Here is a 27,819-nt window from a genome sequence, read left to right on the forward strand (position 1 = left end):
TGTTCATTGAAAGAGGCAATTTCTGCCGCATTCATCAAAATCAGGGGGCAGACTTGATATTTGGGGGGGGCAGTCACTGTTTATGTTGATTTTGTCTTCTTAGGAAGCGCTTCCGATATCATTACGATATCGATCGTCACCAAGTTCAGTTTCGTCGGCTATGTCTCATGCAGCACCCCTACTAATATCTACATCATGATATTTGTCAGTTTGTTTGTGATGTACTCAGCTATTCTCTATCTTCTGTCGATATTTTACCCACAGGTTTCCCCAACTCAGACTTTGACGTATTTGTTTCCTTGCACACGATTTGGAAAGTATGCCCTGATCAAACGATTGTATTTCATTATTGCGATCGAGATCGATCCGTCACTGCAGCCTGCCTACACAATGCTAAAGCTGGAATTTTCCAGAATTCTATCATTGATACAGCCTTTTAAGTATGAAAAAAAGATCCATTGCGTGCAAGTTAAGTTTCCATATTTAAAATTCCCAGTAGATTACGAAGGGTCCATAGTTATTCATTTCATAGTAAAATATTGAATTTCCAATATTATCCAACAGAGGGTCAACCCTTCACATGTGTTTTTATAGCCAATTAAATGTATAATTTTTCTACTTTTTCAAATAAACTATGAGCCTTCTTTCTTCTTGAAACTCCATCCGCATTAAGTAAATAATAGAAAATTTCGACACTGCCCAGGTATGTATTCACTTTAAATTAAATTTCCTCCAGATGAAATAATAATATTTTGCTTAAATTTGTTGTTTTAAATTTGTTTATCTTGTAATTTTAATCTCGATGTATTTTATTCTCGATGTCCATAATTTGTTTTTTAGTTGTTTTGTACCGTGTTTTGTGTACAGTTTTATTTCATCTTTGTCTTGTTTTTGTATTTATTTTGGTAGCTGTAATGAGATTGGCTCATGTTGATCTGACGAGAAGCTAAGATGCAACCCGGAAATTGCGGTTGATTATTAACCAGACTAACTTCTGTTCGTCTGACAATTGGTCATGTAACGCGTTCTCGTTTACTTTCCGGGGGTTATGTCTTATTCATGAAGTGTGATAAAACGTCATGTTAATAAGCTGCTATTAACATTGACATTGGGACTGTGAGGCTGCAACCTCCCGTAAAAAATGACCTTTGACTGATTATCTTTCGATTTCCGGTGAAAATCTTTGCAACAGTTAATTCGTTGAAAGCGTTTAGGAATAGAATGTATTTATATACAGACTAGAGGTGACACCCCATAACCAATCGGGTAATTCCAAGCCAGCGCAACTTTGACAAATTGTCATTCTTGTTCAGTTCTTACAACATTAACACCTTCCGCACTAGACAAAGGAAATTACGTTCATAGATAGTCAGAATGTTACTTTTAAGAATTTTCCTCCTAACTTGCCTGTCGCTAGCTCTGTTTCAACACGTCTCCTTTGCATTGCTGCCCCGGTCACCAATCTCTCTTGAGAACAACGAGTATCGAGGAGTCTTGATAGCGATCAGCGATGACGTCACAGAGAACGCAACGCTGCTCGAACGACTAAAGGTAAGACATTTTCAAAACAATAAGGCAGAATTACAAACTTTCAAAAAGAGGTAAACGAGCTGAGGGTAGTTGGACTGATATCTCAGTGATTTCTTTAGATTTCAAAATGATCTCTTCCCGAAAGTTTTATTACTTTCGGCACAGGCTATTACATGTACATTAATGGGTATGAAAGAGTACCAATCAAAGATTTTAACATCACGTTTACTTTAAACCAACATTTTTAACGATTATTAACTATTTCGTCGATCTACAAAAAGGATTTTATGAAGAATATGATCGCAAAAATGTATTTCCTGATATTTGGTTCCTCTTCAAATTAGGTCAGAGAGCCGCAAAATTATAGTTATTGTAGTTCCTTGTACCAGTAAGCTCAGAAACTCAATAGTATGTATGAAAAAGGAACGGAGTTTCCGTAACATGAATCAAATTTCTACATCTTCCCATGATCGACGATTTCGCCTGGTTGTTGATTGCTTAAATGGCCTTTTCATTTTCTGAAAGATTTTAGAAATATGGCAAGTCCTCCCAACATAGCGATGACAGCAACCGACCTTATGCGGATGTAAATCCCCGATGCCAAATCAACTGCCAAAATGATATATTGCCCCCAAGCAAACAAGGCAAACAATGGCTGTTGTGTCAAGCATGCCGATTCTGATTTGTAATGATCAGCTGATTTATATATCACAGCTCCATACCGTTTAGCCATGCCACCCGGCAATATTAATGATGTTTGAGTACTTGGTCAAATGAATAAGGGCATCTGTAGGGCAGTCACAGTGTAGTGTATGATTACTAAACGGTGCAAAAGCGAGAAGGACCACTGCAGCTGTGCGTATAGGCACTATCTTGTGTATTGAATGTTTGAAAATGTACAAAACGAATAAGATTTCGGGGGAAAATGCCCAGAAACAAACAAACAAACACAAGCTGTAGTCAAATAAATCGACTTACGAGGGAGTCCCGTTCGATATCTACTACAACTGCATAAAGCTCAGATAGGATCACCTGCGGGTTTCAGTACGTTTTGAGTTTACAACGACCATTTTGACAGCGTTTCAGAGTCATATCACATCAAGACTGCATTTTGGGGAGTTATAATGTAATGCTTTTTACGAATCAAAAATAAAAACGCGTCACTGACAGAAGTCAGGATGCATATCAGTAGAAGCGAAGTCAAATATTTGCTTTTGTTGCCTAGACGTGACACAACTTTAATACGGAGGCAGCCAGAAAAATTATTCCGTGGCAATTTATACATTTATATCCAGGTATACCCTTCAGATGAGCGTAATGTACAATTTTGCGTTGACTTGTTTGGTCGAGATATGCGGCTGACAGGAGTAAGCATTACTAGTATAAGTAGAATCTCATTAGAATGTCATTTGCTCAGATTACCTGTTTGATCTAAGTGGTGACATTTACATTATACTTTCATTCCAAGCTTTTTATCCGCACATTGACTAAGGTCAGTTACAGCGTTGAAGCTCTCCTTGGCAGTGACTTTATTTGTATTCTGTTTGTAAATGGCATTTGCGTGTTCTACTCTAAAAATTAGGATGAAATATCTGGTGTTCAACTTGTCAATTTTGCTGTAAACAATAGCACTGCATGTGAAGCACCTACTGTTGTGTTTGCAAGTATAATACTTTGTTTCAGCATAATTTAGGATGGAACAAAACATATTCGTTGAACCGAAACACAAATAAAATGAAAATATTATAACAAGTTTAATACAGTTACCGTGTCATTGAGGGCGCACGATTGATTTCGTGCATTCAGCACAAATTTTAAGCGGTGAGTCTTAGCCCTCAGCTACTCTACCCCTAGGGTAGCCATGCTTAACGGAAGAGAGAGTCTGTGTCATAGGATAAATACAAACTTCAAAATAAAAATAACGATAAATGGGTAAGAATTCACACAGAAAGCGGCGCATTGTGTGAACCACTAAAAGAAAAGATGACTTTAATTGGCTTTTGACAATTTATTGTTGGAAAATACAAGCACTTAAGATCAAGTATCAAGTATTTGACAAATGAAATCGAATTGTCTTCTTGTAAGTGACTCTGTGACATATGGTAATTAAAAGTATATTTGTGATCATTCACATCTCAAATGAAATGTACACGTATAAGGGTATGCCTGAGTAGAATCTCGTTTTAAAAGGAGGCGCAGAACAAATAAATCCTCCCAATTAATTAATTCCACGATGTCAACAAAAATCGGGAAACGATTCAGTAAAGGTTTATTAGCAATAAACTTCAAAGACACGGTAGCAAAGGAAGTGTCAATCAAATTCATTTATCAATCGGAAATTACTATTTTAGTCATCTCAAAACTAGTTTTTCCATTCTCCTACAGGATGTCTTCACTGAAGCATCAAGTTCCCTCTTCCTTGCAACGCAACAGCGGTCATTCTTCAAAGAAATTACAATCTTGCTCCCAGACACATGGAGTGACAGCATGACGAATATCCCTGCTGCGGGCGAGCTCTTCGACGCCGCTAATATCATAGTGTCGAACCACGAGAATGTCGGGAGAGAAACACCGTACACCAATCAGTTTGGTTCTTGTGGAGAAGAAGCTGAGTATATACACCTGACAGACAAGTTTATTTTGGACAAACAATGGACAGTTGACAAGTATGGTGACCCAGGTGAGCACATATAGAAAGGGCTGTTGCTCTACAAGTATTAGCACTTGAAAAATAAATGACTTTTGATTTTTTGAGTAATATCGCCGAGTCCTGACTAAGAGAACCAGATATGAACTGTAAATGCTCACGTGTTTCATTATATATTGAAGTTATGTGTAAATTTGAACCTTTGGCACATGTTTGCAACTTCATTGGCACATGTTTGCAACTTCATTGGAATTATTATGATCACTATAATGAACAATAATCACGGCCGATTAATTCTAAAAGGTCATGAAGTATGCAAATATGTAATTAGCTGAAATAAAAATATTAAAGTTGACTGCTCTTATTTATCACCAATTTATATAGCAAGTGTAATTACTGTTGGCCATGTCCTTCAAGCCATATATGCCGAGCTGTGAAAGCTCATTAGATATGCAAATTATAAATTAGCTGACATGAAAATGTGAAATGACTTTCGATATTGTTTTAACCTAGTACCTGGTATAATCATCAATGTACATAGCATGTTTTGCCAACTTTGATCAAGTAAATCCTGGTATATATCCCTAATAAGCAAAGATCATTAAATATGTAAATTAGGAAGGCTGAAGTAAATATGCTTAATGACCTTCAAGAGTGTTGTATCATAGTATCTTCAATATATATAGCAAGATTCATCGACTTTGGTAAAGTCAATTCAGATATATCCCTTTTCCTGCCAGACAGTAATAACTGTATCACTTCCCCATCAGCCAAGTCAGTAAAAAGCGGTATTGAGCCAAAACATGACGTATTTTCACCCACTTGGCTTGGTATGTTATAGCATCTTTTGTCCAAAAAAAATCAACTTTACAGTATTATGTTTTCAACAGCCTTCAAATGTACAGTATTATGTTAAAATACATCATATGGAATACGTTGTGTTTCATTAATTTTAACCATCTTGACCTGGTGGTGAAATATGGACTTGGCAGGAAAAGGGTTAAATTCCTAATTATGAAAGATCATTAAATATGCAAATTAGGAATTGGCTGAAGAGAAAATGCTTAATGACTTTCAATAATATTGTATTATAGTGTCTTTAATGTACATAGCAAATTTCATTAATTTTGATCAAGTCAATTCAGAGAAATATCCCTAATTATGAAAATTCATTTAATATTCAAATTAGGTTTTGGCTGAAGTAAAAATGTCTTTTGACTTTCAATAATGTTATATCACAGTATCTTTGATGTATATAGCAAGTTTCAACAACTACAATCAAGTTAATTCAGATATATATCCTAATTGGGAAAGTTCATTAAATATGCAAATTCGGAATTGGCTGAAGTAAAAATGCTTAATGACTTTCAAAAATGTTGTATCATAGTGGCTTCAATACATGTAGCAAGTTTCATCAACTTTGGTCCAGTCATTTCAAATATATATCCCTAATTAACAAAGTTCATGAAATATGCAAATTAGGAATTGGCTGAAGTTAAAACGCTTAATGACTTTCAATAATGTTAAATCATAGTATCTTTAATATACATACCAAGTTTGGTTAATTTTGATCGAGTCAAATCAGACATATATCCCTAGTTAGGAAAGTTCATTAAATATGCAAATTAGCATTTATCTTTCATGTCACCCCTTAATGGTTCCCACTGCTGATCAACATTTTTAGCAAATCTCATCAAATTGTGTGTAGTCGTTTTTAATGTATATCCGTTTTTCTAAAATCATTAATTATGCAAATGAGCAAAAAGTATGCAAGCCACACCCACCAAAACTAATCAGTTCTTGCCATTTGCTAACTGAATATATGTACCAGATTTGATTCTGATCTGATGAGCCGTTAAGCCGTTTTTGAGATATCGGACCAACAGACAGACAGAGAGACAGACAGACAGACACACACACAGACAGACAGACAGACAGACAGACAGACAGACATCGCTGCGACATATGCTCACGTGTGTAAACACGTGAGCAAAAAAGAGGGGGTAATGGGGTAACAGCTGACAAACTGACAGACTAATGGGTTGATTGATTGCTTTGCCATTGAGTTCTGTATTCGTACAATGCAAGCTAATGTACATTGTATTGCATTCAGTTTGTCTAAATATAAATCTGTCTGTCTGTCTCTCTGTTTGTGTGTCTGTTTGTCTGTCTGCCACCTCTAAAACTGTTGTCTGTGTTCTTGTACTTACAGCTAAAGTCATTGTGCACGAATGGGGTCATCTGCGCTGGGGTTTATTCGACGAATACCCCAAATCTCAAAATGAACATTTTTACTTGAACGAGGACAGAGAAGTAGAACCAACACGTTGTTCAAAGTCGGTGATCGGAAAGGAATACGATTCTTCAGGGAAACGTTGCAATATAAATCCGAGGAAAGGAAAATGGCCCAAAGATGATTGTCGTTTCGAGCCCATATCGAACAACCAGGCCACAGGATCGTACATGTTCGCAAGTTTCTTGGCTTCTGTAAGTATGGTAGGACCGATTTTGGCCGATGATGGAAAACTGAATGATATGTACTCAGAGCAACGGAATAATTCAGTACGGAAAATTCTGATCCAATATGGCAATTTTGTTCCAGCGGAAAGTGCTAAATGCCGAGATAAACATCGCTGAGCATTTCAAAATCTTATTTTTCTTATCCCGGTCAGTCACATGTGGATTGTTGGCTGAGACGCCTCACTTTTGTAAAAATATTAACAAATGGTGTTGAGCATTTCAGCCATATAGTTGGATAATCTAAACGTTCTGGAAGGTTTGACCTATCTAATAGTAAGGTATTGCTTATGGTAGCTTAGCAACGTATGAATTTACTTCATGATTTTATCGTTTTGATGATCCATGACCTTATTCCACACAAACCACTCATATATTTGGTGGTCATTTTAAAGCGACTTGTTTCAATTAAAAGATAGAGTTTGGAATAATAGGTTCTGTTCAAGTGTGATAAAGTTTGTTTGTCAAACTTCTTATTGATTTTCCTCGACTAAACAAATAACCATATAAAAAGTGGGAAAAAGGTGATGAGATATTTAATGCCCCGTCTTCATATTTTATGATTCTATTTCTGTTATTCAATTCAAAGGAAACCAAAGAAATGTTGTTTCCATGCGTCCCTGCTCTCCTTTCAGGTCGTTGAATTCTGTCACAGTGACGTCACTGGTGATCTAAGGTCCCTTCACAATGCCATGGCTCCTAACCAACAGAACATACAGTGTTCATACAGGAGTGCCTGGGACGTAATGCTGGAGTCAGAAGATTTCAAGAATGACAACAATCCAGCCCGGCAAGTAATTGACACCACGCCGACTTTTCGTGTGGTTAAGTCGTCTCCGCTTCGAATCGTCTTGGTACTTGACGTATCTGCAAGCATGAGAACTGTGAGTATATAACTAGAAATCTACTGAAGGTGCAATTTTAGCTGTTGAAAATGAGATCAGCATTTAAATGCTTGAATTAAGCAGGTTGGGAGATTTTCACAGTTATAATTTGCTTTCGTAGAAGAGTGTAGAAACAGTGGTAATTCACACGTCTAAAAAAATCAATGAATCAAGCTTTACACGAGAATACATGAGATAAGATATTAAAAAATATTGGCGGGAAAAGTTCTAACCTATCGAAGAAATGACAATATTTTCATGCAGGAAGCGTGCAAAAACAACTTCAGTCGTGACTTTCTATCGTGAATTTATCTTGTAGTGTATCATACATGCAGTTTTTTTTCAAAAACGTTAAAGTCTGGTTGAAACCTTCCAGAATTCACGAAAAGCTCTAGTGTTAGCCGAATCGATGTATGGCAAATACATCTGTTCATTCATATAAGATACCGTACAAATATAACGACATAGTAGTTCTCGCCGACAAAGTGTACATTCAATGTTTTAAATTGGACGGAGTGGAAAATATCGATCATTTGGACTTGGTGAAATCGATTCATTTCGAATACATGCTCCTGGCCGGACACATTACGTTCCTTGCTGAAAGGAGAAAAATATGTGTGCATGGAAGGAACGGCAATCTTAAGGTAGAACGCGCCTCGGGGACAGATATTTGGACCCTAAAACTTTGACAATTTTTTTCTGATCTACCACTTGTGATCTACCACTTTCTGATCCACCACTAGGGTTCATTTTAAAGCTCTTGGTGTAAGAAAACTTTTTACTGGCTTAGTTTTTCGAAAACGAAAATTTTATTTTTTTCTCAAAGAGTTAACACAGGGATGGCGGCCATTTTGAATTTCAAATATCGGTAAATCTTGAGTAATTTGTGTCCGTAGTACCAAAGTTTGCACGGTGACCCTCAATTTTTGTTCTTGATTTTGAAAGAGAATAGCTGAAATATTCCTGGAGGAAATTTTGGGCAAAAGTTTAAGTCTTTCACTTTCGAGGCGCATACTACCTTAAAGTTTTGAGTGTTAATCTTCGCGAAACTAAGGTTAGATAAAGACTCCATTACTTTCAGAAATCACAAAAAACCTGAATTGTTGCTGTATGAGTAAAATAAATTTTTCACATATGCTTATCTGGTGACTCATCTATTAGCTTTCCAAGAGACAGAAGATATTCATCACATAGACTTACGTTTTCACGAATTTCTCTTTCTTTGTCCTTCATTTATATGTTAAGAACGATAGAATAGGCACTCTTAACCAAATAGCGACTAAGTACATCCGAACAACTGTCCCGGATGGCCACTTTGTCGGGCTGGTCGAGTTTAGCACCTCTTCAAGTATAACGTCGTATTTAGCCGAACTTCGCACTTCCCAAAGCCGTGATGCTTTGGCAGGTTTGTTACCAACTGCTGTCAACGGCGTAACGTCCATCGGGCGTGGATTGGAAAGTGGTGTTGAGGTAGGTGCTCTTTTATTACCGTTAGACTATCTGTGCCTGCAGGTTATTGACCCAAAGAACTCTGTGTTTGTCCCTTTTATTAGCTCGCTGCTTACTTAAATGTTCAACTCGAGGTAAAAATTTGGAAAGGTAGGGTCAGTAGCGAGGCGCCATGCAAATCTCTTGTGACCTGTAGCTGCACGTATTACCCAGACTATTTCTTTGACCAATAACTAAGTTCAAAGTTTCAAACTAACAGACACTCCGATCTATTGAAAACGAGATCTCTGGCTTTTGCTGGCCTGTCAACCGAGTAAACCCAAACGGGCCTGTCAACAGTGTCCTTTTATGGAGAATTTGCATACCGATCGAAATGACAAGGGTCGTGAGGAACGTGCGTCACTCGAAATCACAAAGGTCATTTGAGTTCAGTGGTCGCCGTCGTTTTGCTTTAGGTCCTAGAGAATGGGGAACAAGTTGCAAATGGCGGCATCATATTACTAATCACGGACGGACAAGAGAACCGGTCTCCGTACATCGATGAAGTCAAACCGACATTAGTCAGTAAGGGAGTCCGGGTGGATACAGTGGCATTGAGCGATGAGGCAGATGGCAAACTATTTAATCTATCGACAGAAACTGGTGGTATTCCATTTTACTACACCGAAGGTAACAGCTCTTCAGGGCTAAACGATGCTCTAACGGCAACTATAACTATGAGGCTTGGCGGAAGTCAAAATGTGCCTATTCAGGTAAAATGTTTCACACATATTCCAGAAGACACCGAAATAAAGAAGGGAGCCTTCAGTAATTACTGGGGGTGGGCCGGGGGAATTGGGGGAGGGTCACTTTTTAGAAAACTGTCCAAGGGGAGGGTCACTTTTAACATTAGCTTATTTTACAGCCAAATCCTCGATTCTCCATTATGATATTTCTTGAACAGGAATTCACCGACGAAATACACTGATTCTTTTAAATACATAAACATTATCCACAAGTTTCACAAGCATCCTACATTAAACACCTTAAACAGTTGAAACTGATGAAAGACAAGAGACAAACATATATGGGACAGGTGGTAAGGTGTATATTAATTATCAAACTTCCATAAATACATCGGAAAAATTGTTCATAGTTCTTTCGTAGACTACAATGTATAGTAAAACAACATTTTGGTGAAATTCAAAAATAAAATTTCTTGCACACGTATTGACTTGTAACCACCTTAGTCTAATCAAGTACGTCAATTATCAAACGTCCATAAATGCACAGGTTTACTTAGTTTTGTATTGGAAAAATTATTAATATTTTCCTCAAAGACTACCATGTATAATGAATCAACATTTCGGTGAAATTCAAAAATCAAATTTTTGCACACACATGGACTTGTAGCCACTCTAGCTTAATCAAGAACAGTAATATCAATAATCAAGGGTACATAAATACACAGATTTACTTAGTTTTGTATTGGAAAAACCATTATTCATAGTTTCCCCATTTCAATATCAAATTTGTTGCACACAGTCACATGGACTTGTAACCACCCTGGTCTAATCAGCTGAATTTATAGCAATTATCAAACATGTATAAATGCACAGATAGTTGAAAAAAAATTGTTCATAGTTCTCTCGTAGACAATCGTGTATAGTGAATCGCCATCTTCGAGGAATTCCAAAAATCCAATTTCTTGTACACAAATGTACGTTTTACTTCTAATTCGAGCAAAGTACATTTACATATATTATCAAACATGTATAAATGTAATGATATAGCTTGTTTTGTCGGAGGAATTGATCGATCGTTTGTCTGATATAGACTGCATAATATAATTTGATATTTTTTGGTGAAGCACTATATCAGTCACATCTTGCCTTCCTGTAATTGCACAAAATATGGTGACCCTCCTGCAAAATGAATGAAATATTATGTCCCTTCAAAAATACTTGAGTTATAAATTGAGACCCTGTCTCCCAAAACGCCGGCCCTCCACTCTGTAATTGCTAACCCTAACTTACATAACAATTAAACCGATAGTTATATATGTATATTATCTGATAATGTTTCAATTATTCCTGGTGAGAATACCGCAGTGGTTGGGGGTCAAGCTTTAGAATGTCCAACGGGGAGAGGGTCAAATTTCGCTAGGTAACTGGGTACCGTAAGTTGTGGGTTCGAACCCGATTGAAACCACCGTATTTTAGACAGGAGGATAGGCGAAGGTCACCTTTTACAGTACAGGTGTGCACGGAATTCCCTTGGCCTACCCCCTGTAACCACTGAAGGCTTCCTAAGTTACGTATATTGACTTCCAGCGTGCGTTGGTCTTCACTCGTCCACGTATGAGCGAACAACTACGATTTGCGCAAAGTGCAACCACATCTCCACTATTTGTTGGTATCACAAGAAACGGTATGCACTTGTTGGCATGGGAAGAATGGTCACATAAACGTACAATCCCTTTACACGACGAGTTCCCTTATTTGAGTTGCAATCAATTGTGAAATGGTGAAATAAACCTCGCTTCGTTTAGATGAAGGCCAAGTTTTCCATTTCTACACAGTTATACAGCGAAAAAGAAGCAATACCAAGCGGTGGCAAGATTACGGGATCTACTTTCATTGACTCTACGATCGGAAAAGATTCGATATTTTTCTTTCTATGGTCCACGTCGGGGATTTCCGTCGTCGTAAACAGGCCTAACGGTGGCGTCATTGACAGTAACTCGTCTGAGTATAACACAAACGACGCAAAGAAAACCGTATCTGTTGAGGTCATAGGTGTTGCAGAGGTAAGGTTTTGTACTAATAGAAACGTGCCGAACTGAACTTTCTTGCGACACGAAAAGTAGTCGCTGTATACATAGCTGCAATAATTATAGGCTATGTGATGGCGTACGTCTTCTTGGCTGTTCCTGTTGCTTCTATACCTGAGAGCAGGGTCAACAACAGCTAACAACCATAGCACGGCCCATGGACTAAAATTTATTGCAGCTACCTCATTCACTGTTCAATGTGGGTTTAATTCATGACGATCGATCACCATAAAACACGACTTGGGGAAAGATACTTGTCTCAAACGTTTTCAAAAACTTTTCTGATCTACCGCTTGTATTTGAGCACGTTTTGAAGCTCTTGGAGTAAGTAAAGTTTTCATCGCCTTATTTCGGTGAAAACCGAAATCTTAATTCCACCCATTAAAGCAACACGGGAATGACGGCCAATATCCGTAAAAGTAGGGGAAAATTCTCCACTATCAAATTGTTCACTGTGACAAATGATTGTTATTCTTGATTCGGTAAACGAGTTGTCGAAATTTTCCGAAAGGAGAGTTTAGGCCCAAGTTTTAGTATTTCGAGGCACGTACTAATTTAAGTATCATGTATGTTATTGCCCTTAACATTTCAATGATATCGATATCCCAGCCTGGTGAGTGGCTGTACGAAGTCACCGGACCCGCCCAACAGGTCGAGATCTCTATCCAGTCCGTTGCTAAGGACAACACGCAACCAATACGCGTCACCACAACTACCAGCCACTCACTCATCACCGAAACGCCTGCAAAGACAAATATCTACGCTCAGGTGTCCCGAGGATACACTCCGATATTGAAAGCAAGTGTCATAGCGACAATAGAAAGACCTAATCCTCACAATCCAGTAGACGTACAACTTCGAGATAACGGCGCAGGTATGGGTATTCACAGTGTTGGAAGGATTACTTTCACGAACTGATGGGTATCGTTTATCTTAAGGTTTATACTTAATATCACAGGATCTCTCGATTTTTTCGCGCAAAGCTGATAAATACGACTTACGTTTGATCTGTTAATAGTTGAACTGTGAATCGGATAGTTATCTGACACGCAGAGATAAGTTAAATGTCCACCGGCCTGTCTATCGTTTCCAAGAATCACACATTCATCTGACCGATCTACGTGAGTTTTAAATTTGTTAATTCAATAACTGTAAGTGATTGTCTATATTTAAGTTAGTCTAGATATGAATGTCTTCATTATTATGAGCAAATTCCGAGACTACTATGTCTCTTAGATGTGTACGTGTGTCTAGCTCCTTCAATGCAAGAAGTTAAACCTGTGTAACCAACTTGCATGTGTCAGGTGCTGATGTCGTCAGAGACGACGGCGTGTACTCAGGAGTGTTCATGGACTTTGTGACAGCCACGTGCCCCAATTGTCGTTACAACATCAAAGTCATAGCCGAGGACAAAGATGGAAGAGCAGAAGTCCCAATCAGTATAACAACCAGCGGAGTTTTACCACTGAATCGAGGTAAGCTGTATTTCACAAAGAAGCCTGAGGTATTTGAAAAGTACCAGTTAGTTTGAAGAGCAATACGTTGGTATTTTAAAGGGCTATTAAACGTCAAATTGTCCAATATTTGTTCACTGTTTCGTGCATTAACCGTGTTGTCCTCGACCAATGTATCAGGTCTTTAATTAAGATTGAAGTGCAAAATAGTATAGTTACATTTTAGCTTGCTCATTGATGCGATAGAAACTTTTCCCGATACACATGATCAGTTTTACGACAGAGCCACACCAACTAAAAAATGTGCTCACATAGTTTCATCATTACTTCAGATAAAGTCGTTATTTCACATCTGTGTGTTCTAAAAACTGAATATTACAGTGTCTCCAGGTTATAAGACAGCTGATCAAACAGAAAAGGTTGGCCAGTTCAGTCGCGTAGTGTCCGGTGGCGTCATCCAGGCACCTGTCACAATACCAACTGGTGACAATTTCCCGCCTTCCAGAATCACCGACCTCAGAGTTGTGAATGCGTCATACGATGAGCAGACGATCACCTTAGCATGGACAGCACCGGGAAATGACTTTGGCAGGGGCACAGGTATAGACATGTAAGACATAGGGGCTGTCATTCAATAGTGCATTTCGTGTTTGGTTTTGAAGACGTCAACAAAGCGGTTTTTTTTAAATGGTCAAAAATGAATTTTTCACTCACTTGAAGTCACCAAGAGATGCGCTAGAAAATATTCTCATAATAAACGCTCACAAATCCTCGCAAAAATCACACAAAAAGTGTCAAACGAAAGTAAATATGACCTAAAGAAACTATAAGCAACCAGTCTCGTATAAGCAACCAGTCTCGTAGAATGGGTAGAAATGTACAGGTCAATACCTCTGCAATTAACTATGCAAATAAATAATAAATAAATAAATAAATAAATAAATAAATAAATAAATAAGAATATAAATTAATTAATTAATTAATTAATTAATTAATTAATTAATTAATTAATTAATTAATTAAAAGATATGCATAAAAATACATATATAAATAAATAATAAATGAAGATAGATAGATAGATGGATATTAGATAGATAGATAGATAGATAGATAGATAGATAGATAGATAGATAGATAGATAGATAGATAGATAGATATCAATATAGATATCAATAAAGATATCATAATTGCTTACTGGCATAGATAGATAGATATCAATATAGATATCAATAAAGATATCATAATTGCTTACTGGCATTTTTGTTTAATAGCTGACGAATACGACATCCGTATCAGCAGGGAATTCCATTCCATATCTTCCAATTTCACCGACGGTTATAGACTGACAAACCAGGACATCATCGATGGAGATTTAAAATCGCCGAAAACCTTTGGTATGGATGAGACGTTCACAGTACAAGTTCCAGAGGCTGACGAAAACACGACCTATTACTTTTCGGTATGGGCTTGGGATGAGGCAGGAAACGAAGGGGAACCGTCCAATGTCGTTTCTGCTTCAATCGTTCTCTTTGTCGAAGATCTAGATGACGTAGAAACTACCTCTGAAGCCCCGCCTGAAGATTTCGACATGCTGCCGGTGATCATCGGCTGCTCTGTCGCTGCGGCTGTCGTCGTTTGCGCCGTCGTAGTAGCAGTTGTCGTCAAGATATTTTGCATGGGCTCTGAAAAACCATACACAGTTTAGCAAGCTATCGGCGGATGGCGAACAGGACATATGCTCATTGACATTATTTAGAGCCCACGTTATGTTTTTTAACAATTTAATTAAACATCGGTGAACGGGAATATTATACCATGCGGTTTTCATAATCAACACCACACACACGCAAAAATCTACAGACAAATCTAACTTTTAAAGTTTCAGTTTGATCATTCTGATCATTGCAAGAGGCATGAAACTTACAAAGCATGTTATTATATACACCGCACTTGTAGCAATTTGTTAATTTGTGTTATTATCTGCTTTTAGTATCGAATAGGCGGATAGATAGATAGATAGATAGATAGATAGATAGATAGATAGATAGATAGATAGATAGATAGATAGATAGAGAGATAGAGAGAGAGAGAGAGATAGATAGATAGATAGATAGATAGATAGATAGATAGATAGATAGAGAGAGAGATAGAAAGATAGATAGATAGATAGATAGATAGATAGATAGATAGATAGATAGATAGATAGATAGATAGATAGATGGATAGATAGTAAGATAGATTGATAGATAAATAGATAGATAGATAGATAGATAGACAGTTTTTGACGGATATACTTTTGACTTCTGCCATGAAAAACTTGTCTGCCGAGTAGATGATGAATGTAATTCAATTTGTTAATGTTGGTAATGATTAGAGACTAATATCTTCTTTCCATTTTCCTTAATCTTCCTCTAAATCCTATATCTCCAAACAACAGTTCAGGGCGTCGTATGACAAGGCGTTTGCTTGAACACTGTGCTGTGATAAGGATCGGGGTTTCGGGGTTCGCCAAAACACCCTGAACTGATTGGTCATAACAGATTTGGGTGTCCAGTTTAACTTGATGAGTCTTGTTGATCACCGATCTTGATCACTTTTAGAGGTTAACCACAGCCGTTCTAGTAAATAATCCCGCACGTTATCATTGGCGCAAGTACTTCACGGCCGGTCTTGATAACAGGTACTGATGTCGAAGCTGTGGAAATATGAAAGACTGTTCATTTCTTGCGCTTTTTTTGTTAAATACTTGGTGACCAAGTCTGCGGCAAATTACTCTCTGCATAAAACTGGGGGGGGGGGGTTTGATCTTCTGCACTTGCAGAAAGGGTTAGTCTCGTAATTCCGTCTGTAATGGTGCGTTTCATATTATCGAGTACCAAATTCAACTAAAATACATGTTAAATGCTGCGATTTGCCCGGTATATTAACGATGAAGTACGGGAATTGGGCCGTTGGAAATCCAACGGTAGAGGGCACACACTCGTCTACATTGGATATGCTTGCAATAAACTTTACATTGAACATTTAATGATCTGGCAACTGAAAAAGCAGATGGAAAGTTGGTTTACAAAGTAATAACACTATATATCGCCAAGGTAAAAAGAGAAAGCCAAATATCGATGATACTTATTCTCTTGTATGCATCTGTAAAATTTGTGCATTGTCAGAATTGAAAATTTCATTCAGTGTCTACAATATTGGCCCACGTTAGAAAGCATTTTTGATAATATTGAAATGATCTCCACCATCACTTATTGAAAAAATATCTGGACAGAACATTGAAAAAGGATGTGATGTAAACTCTATATCAACCATGCACAACTGGTCTCAGATTGGTTTAACCTCACTAGTGGTTAATATTATACCTGAATACAAACCATTACTCTGGACCGCACTGCACTGTAAAGTTAAGTGTTAAAGGATAGAACACCAATTAAACGCCTTTTTGTAACACTTTTTGAACGCGTCTAGACGTTCAGAAATTTAACACTACGTGTTCAACCAACGTTCAATTTTTGAACACATGTGTGCACATTTTGAACGCTACGTGTTCATCAGACATTATATTGAACACCATGGTGTTCCATATCAGAACACTCGTTGCACATGAATGTGTTCAAAAATTGAACGCATTTACGCGTTCAAAGGGCTGTAACACTTTTTGAACGCATGGACGCCGTTCAACGATAAGTGTGTTAAAGGCTAGAACCCATGATGCGCGTTTGTTGAACACCTTTAATTTTGGGCGTTCAGGGGATGTCAAGCCTGGAAATAACATTACAGACCACTGATATTCAGTTAAATTATTTTATTCTAAAAATACACAAAACATTTTTAGAATAAAGTACAATAATTTACTGGAAAATGGGCAAACAAACATTGCCACTTTGTATGTAAAGTTTGTCAGAGGAAACTACCAACGGTGTTAACACCCTCCTATCAAAAAACATAAGCAATAAAAAATCCCCGCAAACACTGTAGATCGCTTTAAAAAACATGAACAAAGTAATGACAAATCTGGTTTTATTTAGATATTGTGGGTTACGTTTTATGTTCATACTTGTTAAAACGTACAAAACTAATCTGTAAAAGCTCACAATTTGGCTTACTCATTGTGTTGAAAAGACGTATATGTATGAAATGCATACTCCATTTTTGTAACATGGCTTCTTAAAGACATTTCCTCTTGTCTATATATAGACAATTGTAAATTTTGAAGAAAAGAAGTTAGTCAAGGCTTCTCTAGTTCACATGGTATATAGTTGTCCACACTAAAGTAAACACAACATGTCAAGTTGTCAAAGTGTCACAGTAAGGCACAACATGCAGAAAGTGGGGAAAGTTGGTCCTTGGCAGGATAAAACCTATTTCCTTGTCCAACGAAGTCCTTCATAAACCAAAAATTTTGCTTGTTTGTAATATCTTTAAATAAACCTGAAATAAATCGGTGACATTTCAAAAATCTACTTCTCAGAAATTAAAAACATAATCGTAAAGCCCTTTCAAATTCTGGTGTACCCTGCTATTAATTTTTATACCATTTTTTTTTTATTAAAAATGGTAAAAGTCGTCCTTAAAATAAAAGAAAACATAGATTTTATCTTAACTTGAATATATCACATTATGGTAATCCCCAATATCTTAAAAATTTCTGAAATGTCTTTAATGTCTCAAAAATACAAAGTTGCAAATTTCTCCATAATTTGAACAATCTGAAAAAGGCTATCAGTAGAGATGTATGTCCTAAATATCAAAGCTGTTAAATTAGCAGTTTGAAGAAGATTTTTTAAAGTTTTTTTACCAAAAATGACAACAAATGCCATGAAATATAAAAATTTGAATATTTCATGACAGATAGCACAAATTTGACTACGGTCATATTAGGGACATGTTCAAATATTGAAGACGTCAGTAAAGAGAAGAAGATTTTTACCCAAAAAATAGCAAAATCAGCCTCAAAAACATAAATTTGCATATTTCATCATAATTTAAACATATCTGACTTGGGTAATCTCTTGGAACGTGTAATTCAAATATTAAAGGATTCGTACAGGCTGTTTTCAAGAAAAACCTTGTTATGTACAAATTTGAGTACAATGCTACACATCCACATATTTAGGTGACTGCAAAGCTAAAACCAGTTGCTAAGAACAAGAAACGCGTTGAGCTACAATACAAAATAATCTTAGGTTTGATAGCATGCTGCGATCAACTAAATGTGACAGGGGCATAAGCTTTTAAAAACGTGAAGTTTCCTTCATCAGATGCAAGGGGGAATGAAAAATTGAAGCAGAAAGTGACAGGAAATTCAGAGTGAAAATTTCTGAAAATTCAGTAATTCAGAGTGGACATTTTTACTCTGAATTTTCTGTCGCTTTCAGCTTTAATTTTTCATTCCACCCTTGCATCCGATGAGGGAGACTACACGTCTGTGAAAGCTTATTCTCCGGCAACATATAGTTTATCGTAGCATGCTACCAAAGCTTAGATTAATTAAGAACACAAATACAGAAACTGATCAAAATTCAGTTACTGACCCTTGAAAGTTTAAATCTACATTAGAGATGAATTGGGGTTCTCAAGCTTGGTTCCAAAACAGCTACCTCTTCTGTAACAACTCTTCGATTTTCAGTTAAGTCCATTTTTTTACATCCTGAAAATAATGCAACAATAGGTAATATGTCGAGATAAGACTTTCTATGAAAGACAAGGGGCTGAGGGGAGCCTCTTTTCAATAATGTTTAAAAATATTTGCTTATTCTTGTCATCAACTGATTAAAATAAAAAAGCCAAACTCTCATATGCTGACACAATACATTGTATACTGTAGGATCATGTTTAACTGATGTTTAACATGCGACTGTGTCTACTAAAAGACATGTGTTAGCTGTGATTACGCAGCGGTACTATGCAAGGCGTATCGATCGCGCTCAGGTCAAGGGTTATCGCTAGAGTGTGTTGCGATGACCCTTGACCCGAGTGAGATCGATCGATAGGCCATGGCCAAAAGTACCACTGCGTATTCACAGCTAGTTGCTGGTATACCAGCCACTGAAAGAATTCAAGATTTCTTCACGTAGTTAAGCTATTTCATAGTACAATACAATAATTTCAAAGGATAATAATACAGATGCTTCAAAATCTAAAACCTTTTACTATTTTGGAGAGAAAACTTACCCTTTCTGGTCTTGTTTCCACACGATCACGACTTCAGCGTGCGCTTACAAAAAAAATGTCACAACTTCCGTTTTGATGCATCATGGGATAACAAAAGGCACCAAACTTGAACACCAAGTGTTTAGAAGTAGAACGCCTCTTGCACGTCGATGTTAAAATTAAAACGTTCATGGTAGTTTTCTGATTGTCTTTTCAAATTTTCAAAATTTCAACCCGAAATAAACGTGTAAAATTATTTTTTATACTTCCTTTTTAGAAAAAACATGCTTTCAGCAATTGTAGACCGGAAATATTTTTCACTTAGTGTGAAATTTGTCATACCAAAATCCGTGTACGTATGCCGGACAGCGAGGCAGTAATAAGATTAATATAGCCATTGTAAAGTAAAAAACACAAAGATTGTTAACTGTTTCAGAGTATTGTAAAATTTCTGTGATGCTGAGTTTTTGAACACTTGAAGGAGATGGTTGTTAACACATCGTGTTCAGGTTTAGAACATCATTGTTAATAATATGAACACTAGTGTTAACAATGTGAACACTAGCCGTTCAAATTTGAACACCGACATGTACATTTTGAACGCGTAAAGACGCGTCTAGCGTCCGCTATTTTTACAGTGTGCATTTTCGATTTCCAGTTCATTAGATATATGTATTTTTACGACTTTTTCCTTTTATATTAGTATGTTTGTCAAAATTCTCAGAGATGAATTGCCGTACGGCTGCGTTAAAACAAAAATGGAGGTACCTCGGCTGATATGTTACATTGTTTTACTTTTTGGGAAAAGTAATTATTACACATGTAAAATGGCGTTTAGACACCAAATATTGAGAGATTGAATTTGTCACTGTTCTACTTTCTGGACTTTCAATAAAATATTTTGTAAGCCATTTGGTATGGGATAGCTTGTGTTCATGGGTTTAAAGTACTCTGATATGTGAAGAACACCAGTTGCACCAGATAAGTTAGTTTCTTTAAATAACTTAATTTTATTGCGTTCGGTGTGTCCACACGAATACCCTAAAGGGTAAGAAATATCATACAGGGCGTCCGCTCGAACACCCCTGGCCTATGGCCTGTCCACAACTTATAGTTGCAGATATTCACCGAAATGTAATTCAGAGTTTTCGTGCACGAACCCCGAATTAGAGCGCCCATTTTGAATAAGTGTCGATAGTAACTCGTGCAACCGGCTTGACCATGAGTTCAGGATATTTTAACAAACGCCTTGAACTTATAGCCACTCCAGTTAGCTTTAATGTAAGAAACTCTGAACTGGTGTTCAGGGTGTCCGGTTGAACATTCTGAATCGCTACGGTAGCAGGCTGAATTGTAGTTCATTGTGAGTGAGTCTCAGATCAACACAATACAGACAGTTTGCAGATACCATAACTTACTATTTTATAAAAGTCGATTCTGTTTGTACAGTGGTAAATGCCGATTCATTCCATAGTAACAGTTTCTTTTCAGCTGAACGAAACCAATGCAAATGTTTTGGCTTTAAAAGTGCAAATATGGAAGTTGTTGAAAATTCTTAATTGTACAAATCCCGAAAAGCAAGTGTAAATATTGTTTATCATATGAGTTTACCCGAATCGCTACCAGTATGTCTTAGGACAGGACAACTAAAACGGTATACCCCTGTTCTACGTTATGGATCGGAACTTTTTTCCAGGTAACATAAACACATCTGACGCGATCGAAATGGTGTCGTTTTTGCAGAAAATTTTGACATCAATAAATTTTGAAATTATAAATTAAAGCAATTGTGTAGGCATACGCAACAAATTTCGAGTCGCTAAAGCTATAAATAACCTTTCGGGCGTCCGAGCCCGGGTCTGTAACCCCTTTATATTTAATAATCTCCATAAATGTGATATAACCCATAATTGTAGTAATAAAATCAACCACAAAGGTAATAAAACAGCAAACCATTAATGTTACAACCTGGAACCACAAGGAGATCAAAATACAGTTTTTGTTTGCAACAAGATAACAAATCAGCATATATGCTGAATTTTGTTAACTGTGATCCTAGGCCGCCGTCTTGACATTAGTTCTGGTTACTACACACACAGGGTTAAAGATGTAAGACAGAACTGATAATTCATGTTTCACGTCAGATGATAAATACCCATTAAAAATACTCCAACGCAGAGTGAAATAGTATGCACTTACACAGCATTCTCTTGAATGCAAAAAGAGAGGATAAATTGTTTAAAAGGATTTTCCCAGGCCCGTCAAACACTTTATTTGTTTCTCACTTACACTAAAAGTCGACTCTCTAATGATTGCCCAACGTTTGAAATTGCTTCTATGAGACTTCTAAAATGAAGATGATGCACGAGAGGGGAATTATTCAGAGTGTGACAACTGGAAAAGACGGTGACAATAGTTCCGTGTTGAGTTTTACCTTTCAACCAGGAAACAAATATTAATGGCCGTCAGGAAAAATCATATTCAAAATACATGTTCCGATACCTCTGTGCATGTGATAACATTTCTCCCTTGTTCGTGCGCGGCGGAATATTCATTTCAATGAGCCAAAATGTTCTGGGAAATGTATCTCTTATCGAGTTCTACCAAGAGACTAACACCAGCCGATGCATCATTCCACGTTTTGGAAAATGGATAATGGCGGTTGCAGAAAAAAACAAAGTACTAAAGCCACAAAAAGCAACAATTGTTAATGCTGTCATATGCCACAGATTGTGCAGATGGTAACATTTAGAAAAGTCTGTTGTCTATAAATGTTACGCATCAATTGATTTCAACGACTCTTTAGAATCTAGGTGTTCAAATAAACAAAACGTGACAACAGCACAAATAGTAGCGTAACTTTGATAGACAAGCTCCTTTTTGAGAAATTACAAATGAATGCACTGCCTATAATATTAACGTTACATACACAAACATTATATCATCGTCTGTCGGCTTGGCTTGCTTCTGTTGGTCCAATAAACGTGCTTGAACTTATTTGCCACACTGAAAAATGTAACATGTTTGCCAAGAACGATTTTTATTCCTTTCTGCCTGATCAATCCATCGACAAGCCTTACATTCTCCACTGCCATCGTAACAGAGAGGTTTAGTTACACGTGATTACGCGTACATTTGTGTAGTGGCGTATGTGTATCCATGCCAACATCACACTATGCGGTTTAGTTTCGTGCATTTTTTTCTCGAAAAATCCATGCGATCATAATATTTGTGGATAGGTCAGATAAAAGTGGGGTTACACTAGTGTAACATCAATTCGTTCTATACGGGAAATTTTAGCGAGTGTTATTCGTACTTGTTCAAACCCTACAAATAGATTCTGATGTCAAAGATATCTGATAATTCACAATCACATTTTCCGAGGTCGCTTACCTAAATTTATAGACGACATCGAGAAAATAAAAAAAAAAATTACACGTGATAATTCTAACTACGCAGGAAAGTGTAGTTTACCTTTCCGTACGTCTGTGCTACACTTACGTCCGATGATCAGTCACAACGGGGTTACGTGTGATTAAATGTTCTATTATTCATGACAACATACGAACAGCTTTAATCAATAAAGGAAAAACCCGTGATGCTATTCTTCCGTGTTTGTAAGGCAGGTTTCATGCCATTAACTAAGACAATGAGCGATTATGGCTATTTCTGTGACAGAACACCATTACGGTTATGATATCAATAGACTGAGTGTTTGCATATCAGGCTACCATCATTTTCATCAAACAATTTTTAGATTACGATTACTCCGTCCAACTCGCGATTTTGAGTCTTATTGGATATATTTTCCACTGATTTTTACATACCTACCTACCTACCTACCTATCTACCTCCCTACCTCCTCACCTACCTACCTACCTACCTACCTACCTACCTACCTACCTACCTACCTACATACCTACATACCTACATACATACATACATACATACATACATACATACATACATACATACATACATACATACATACATACATACATACATACATACACACATACATACATACATACATACATACATACATACATACATACATACATACATACATACATACATACATACATACATACATACAGACAGACAGACAGACAGACAGACAGACAGACAGACAGACAGACATAGAATGTAGGGCACCATATGTATAGTTACGCTGAATTCAATCATTGATAAACTACACGTACATGGTCTGTCCCGCCAGAACATTTAATGTCACCACTCGCATAGGGGATCGACTCTGTTTGAGGTTCCAAGCTATCAGCCCTTTGTCTGCACATCGTGTATTTTGTAACCACGTAGTTATCGCAATGATATATTAGCATGTTGTTGAAAACACTTCGGATAAATAAGAACAACCTTAAAGCTTAGACATTTTACAATGTATCCATCATTCCTGAACCTGGTGAAGACTTAGAATATCCTGCAGTAGTGTTCATTTGAACGTTTGAACCAGGAAACATTCGAGATAAACTAACCCTGGTCGTCAGTTTGCAGGAAAAATTGAAGCCGTAAAGACACCTGTTTCATCCTTCCTTCATTATTTTGATATAGTCTGTGGCTAACACCTCAATATGCATTTGAACGCGACCGTTGTGATAATTATCGCAGCCTGTATCTCCCCCTTGTTCGTGTGGGGCGGACTCCTCCCGAGATCTCGCATTTCTCTCGTGAACAATGAGTACCGAGGGATATTGATTGCAATCGGCGAAGATGTTCCGGAAAACGCATCACTGCTGGAGCGCTTACAGGTGGGTAGCACCAAGTGCAGTGGTAGAGCTACAGCTGCACTATTATGGACTTGTACAGTTGTTTTTTCTAATTTGGACTGTAAAACAGGACGAAATTTATATTGAACCTGTTTTCATACACTAGGCTTTAATGACAGCGTTGCAGAGGAAGTTTGGGTGGTAGCACACACCCGTAACTCGCACGACCATATGTACCAAAGTTACGCTTACATCACCCGAAGAACAACAGTGAATGTTATCAAAATTGAGAATCGGGTTCCAGCTACAAAATATTTGAACGCCAGTTTGCATTTGTTGCTTATGCAAGCACTGGACTTTTTTTAGTTTCCACTTTGAGGAAGGTAAAATTTGCCACCACGAGGAACCTTCATAAAAGTGACACATTTTTTCCAGGCTTACTTCCGGGAAGAAAAACGTCATCGTTGATTTATCTCGTACTGGTAATATATAAACTGAAACCATGGTTTCGAAATGAGGGATGAGAAATGATTATTCATGATCAGTATCATGAAAACTGCATGAAAACCCTATAATACTTACTGTATTAACATGGATTATTGCCTGTATTTTAGCTGAAGAGTGTATATACAGATGAATACAGTCAAGAATCCATTTTTTGTATTCAGCAAGCCTGTATTCACGTGGATTCATGTGAATTCACATGTATTATACTATAATACAGGCAACTCATTAATGTGAATTTATCTGAATTATTGGGTTTTCATGCAGTGACATTATGAATCTGATGTTGACGCCCCTCTGCTCAGTAATGAATTATATGTTTTCTACCTCTGGTAATTGGTCTGAATGGTTTTGCTTCCACCGTAATACTATACAGCACTTGGAGGGTCGTCGGATTACATTTCTCGCATATGTTGCGTATTATTGGCAAATTTATAAGAAGCAAGAGAAACAGCGCATTGTCTCTCAAAAATTGCCGAAAAGTGATCAAGAAGTGTCTCACAAACCAGCACTCACGATAAAACACAGGATAGTGTGCAAATCGTTTAGGAAAGAGTGTGCCACTCCAAATTTGCATGCAAAAGATATGGCATAGAAACTGTGAACAGTAAAGCACATTATCATAAATGCTATGCCTGTATTGTCATTCTCCTATTGTTTAGACGGTACTGATACGAACAACAGTTCAGGGCGTTGGCTTAAGCCATATGACAAGGCGTTTGCTTGAACACTGTGCAGTGATAAGGATCGGGGTTTCAGGGTTCGCCGAACTGATTGGTCATAACAGATTTGGGTGTCCAGTTTAACTTGATGATTCTTGTTGATCACCGATCTTGATCACTTTCAGAGGTTGACCACAGCCGTTCTAGTAAATAATCCCGCACGTTATCATTGGCGCGAGTACTTCACGGCCGGTCTGGATAACAGGTACTGATGTCGAAGCTGTGGAAATATGAAAGACTGTTCATTTCTGCGCTTTTTTTGTTAAATACTTGGTGACCAAGTCTGCGACAAATTACTCTCTGCATAAAACTGGGTTTTTTTTGGATCTTCTGCACTTGCAGAAAGGGTTAGTCTCGTAATGCCGTCTGTAATGGTGCGTTTCATATTATCGAGTACCAAATTCAACTAAAGTACATGTTAAATGCTGCGATTTGCCCGGTATATTAACGATGAAGTACGGGAATCGGGCCGTTGGAAATCCAACGGTAGAGGGCACACACTCGTCTACATTGGATATGCTTGCAATAAACTTTACATTGAACATTTAATGATCTGGCAACTGAAAAAGCAGATGGAAAGTTGGTTTACAAAGTAATAACACTATATATCGTCAAGGATGAAAAGAGAAAGGCAAATATCGACGGTACTGATTCTCTTGTATGCATCTATAAAATTTGTGCATTGTCAGAATTGAAAATTTCATTCAGTGTCTACAATATTGGCCGACGTTAGAAAGCATTTTTGTGATTTTGAAATGATCTCCACCATTACCTATTGAAAAAATATCTGGACAGAACATGGGAAAACTATGTGATGTAAACTCTATATCAACCATGCACAACTGGTCTCAGACTGGTGTAACCTCACTAGTGGTTAATATTATACCTGAATACAAACCATTACTCTGAACCGCACTGCATTTTCGATTTCCAGTTCATTAGATATGTGTATTTTTACGACTTTTTCCTTTTATCTTAGTTTTTTTATCAAAATTCTCAGAGATGAGTTGCTTTACGGCTGCGTTAAACAAAAATGGAGGTACCTCGGCTGATATGTTACATTGTTTTACTTTTTTGGCAAAGTTATTATTACACAAAAAAATGGCGTTTAGATACCAAATATTGAGAGATTGAATTTGTCACTTATACTTTTTGGACTTTCAATAAAATATTTTGTAAGCCATATGATATGGGATAGCTTGTGTTCATGGGTTTAAAGTACTCTGATATGTGAAGTACACCAGATGCATCTGGTTTCTTTAAATAACTTAATTTTATTGCGTTCGGCTTGTTTCCCATGAGGGGTGAGCATCCAAGTTCAGCGTGTCCACACGAATACCCTAAAGGGTAAGAAATATCATACAGGCTGTCCGCTCGAACACCCCTGGCCTATCGCCTGTCCACAACTTATAGTTGCAGACTCATATTCACCGAAATGTAATTAAGAGTTTCGTGCACGAACCCCGAATTAGAGCGTCCATTTTGAATAAGTGTCGATAGTAACTCGTGCAACCGGCTTGACCATGAGTTCAGGATGTTTTAACAAACGCCTTGAACTTATAGCCACTCCAGCTAGCTTTACTGTAAGAAACTCTGAACTGGTATTCAGGGTGTCCGGTTGAACATTCTGAATCGCTACGGTAGAAGGCTGAATTGTAGTTCATTGTGAGTGAGTCTCAGATCAATACAATACAGACAGTTTGCAGATACCATAACTTACTATTTTATAAAAGTCTATTCTGTTTGTACAGTGGGAAATGCTAATCATTCCATAGAAACAGTTTCTTTTCAGCTGAACGAAACCAATGCAAATGTTTTGGTTTTAAAAAAGTGCAAATATGTCAGTTAAATGCTAAATAGTACAAATCCCGAAAAGCAAGTGTAAATATTGTTTTATCATATGAGTTTACCCGAATCGCTACCAGTATGTCTTAGGACAGGACAACTAAAAACGATATACCCCTGTTCTATGTTATGGATCGGAACGTTTTTCCAGGTAACATAAACACATCTGACGCGATCGAAATTGTGTCGTTTTGCAGAAAATTTTAACATGAATAAATTATAAAATTATAAATTAAAGCAATTGTGTAGGCATACGCAACAAAATTTCGAGTCGCTAAAGCTATAAATAACCTTTCGGGCGTCCGAGCCCGATTCTGTAACCCCTTTATATTTAATAATTTCCATAAATGTGATATAACCCATAATTGTAGTAATACAATCAACCACAAAGGTAATAAAACAGCAAACCATTAATGTTACAACCTGGAACCACAAGGAGATCAAAATACAGTTTTTGTTTGCAACAAGATAACAAATCAGCATATATGCTGAATTTTGTTAACTGTGATCCTAGGCCGCCGTCTTGAAATTAGTTCTGGTTACACACACAGGGTTAAAGATGTAAGACAGAACTG

General features: G+C 37.2%; 2 protein-coding genes across 2 annotated transcripts in view; both read left to right on the forward strand.

Annotated features, from left to right (window-relative positions):
- The first annotated feature begins 1,015 nt into the window (after positions 1-1,015).
- On the forward strand, positions 1,016-20,360 carry LOC139134712 (calcium-activated chloride channel regulator 4-like). The gene is made up of 11 exons (XM_070701685.1): positions 1,016-1,551; positions 3,916-4,210; positions 6,390-6,664; positions 7,330-7,578; positions 8,824-9,048; positions 9,483-9,779; positions 11,588-11,815; positions 12,449-12,713; positions 13,144-13,314; positions 13,675-13,893; positions 14,565-20,360. The coding sequence occupies exons 1-11, from the start codon at positions 1,375-1,377 to the stop codon at positions 14,996-14,998; spliced, it is 2,835 nt and encodes a 944-aa protein (XP_070557786.1). The 5' UTR covers positions 1,016-1,374; the 3' UTR covers positions 14,999-20,360.
- A 3,592-nt stretch (positions 20,361-23,952) lies between these two features.
- Positions 23,953-27,819, forward strand: part of LOC139134713 (calcium-activated chloride channel regulator 1-like) — a 39,907-nt gene continuing 36,040 nt past the window's right edge. The window contains exon 1 of the mRNA XM_070701686.1: positions 23,953-24,215. The gene's annotated coding sequence lies outside the window, so the exon portion shown is untranslated. The remainder of the gene's footprint in view (positions 24,216-27,819) is intronic.

Source organism: Ptychodera flava, chromosome 6 (genome assembly GCF_041260155.1).
Source record: "Ptychodera flava strain L36383 chromosome 6, AS_Pfla_20210202, whole genome shotgun sequence".
Classification (NCBI taxonomy): Eukaryota; Metazoa; Hemichordata; class Enteropneusta; family Ptychoderidae; genus Ptychodera; species Ptychodera flava.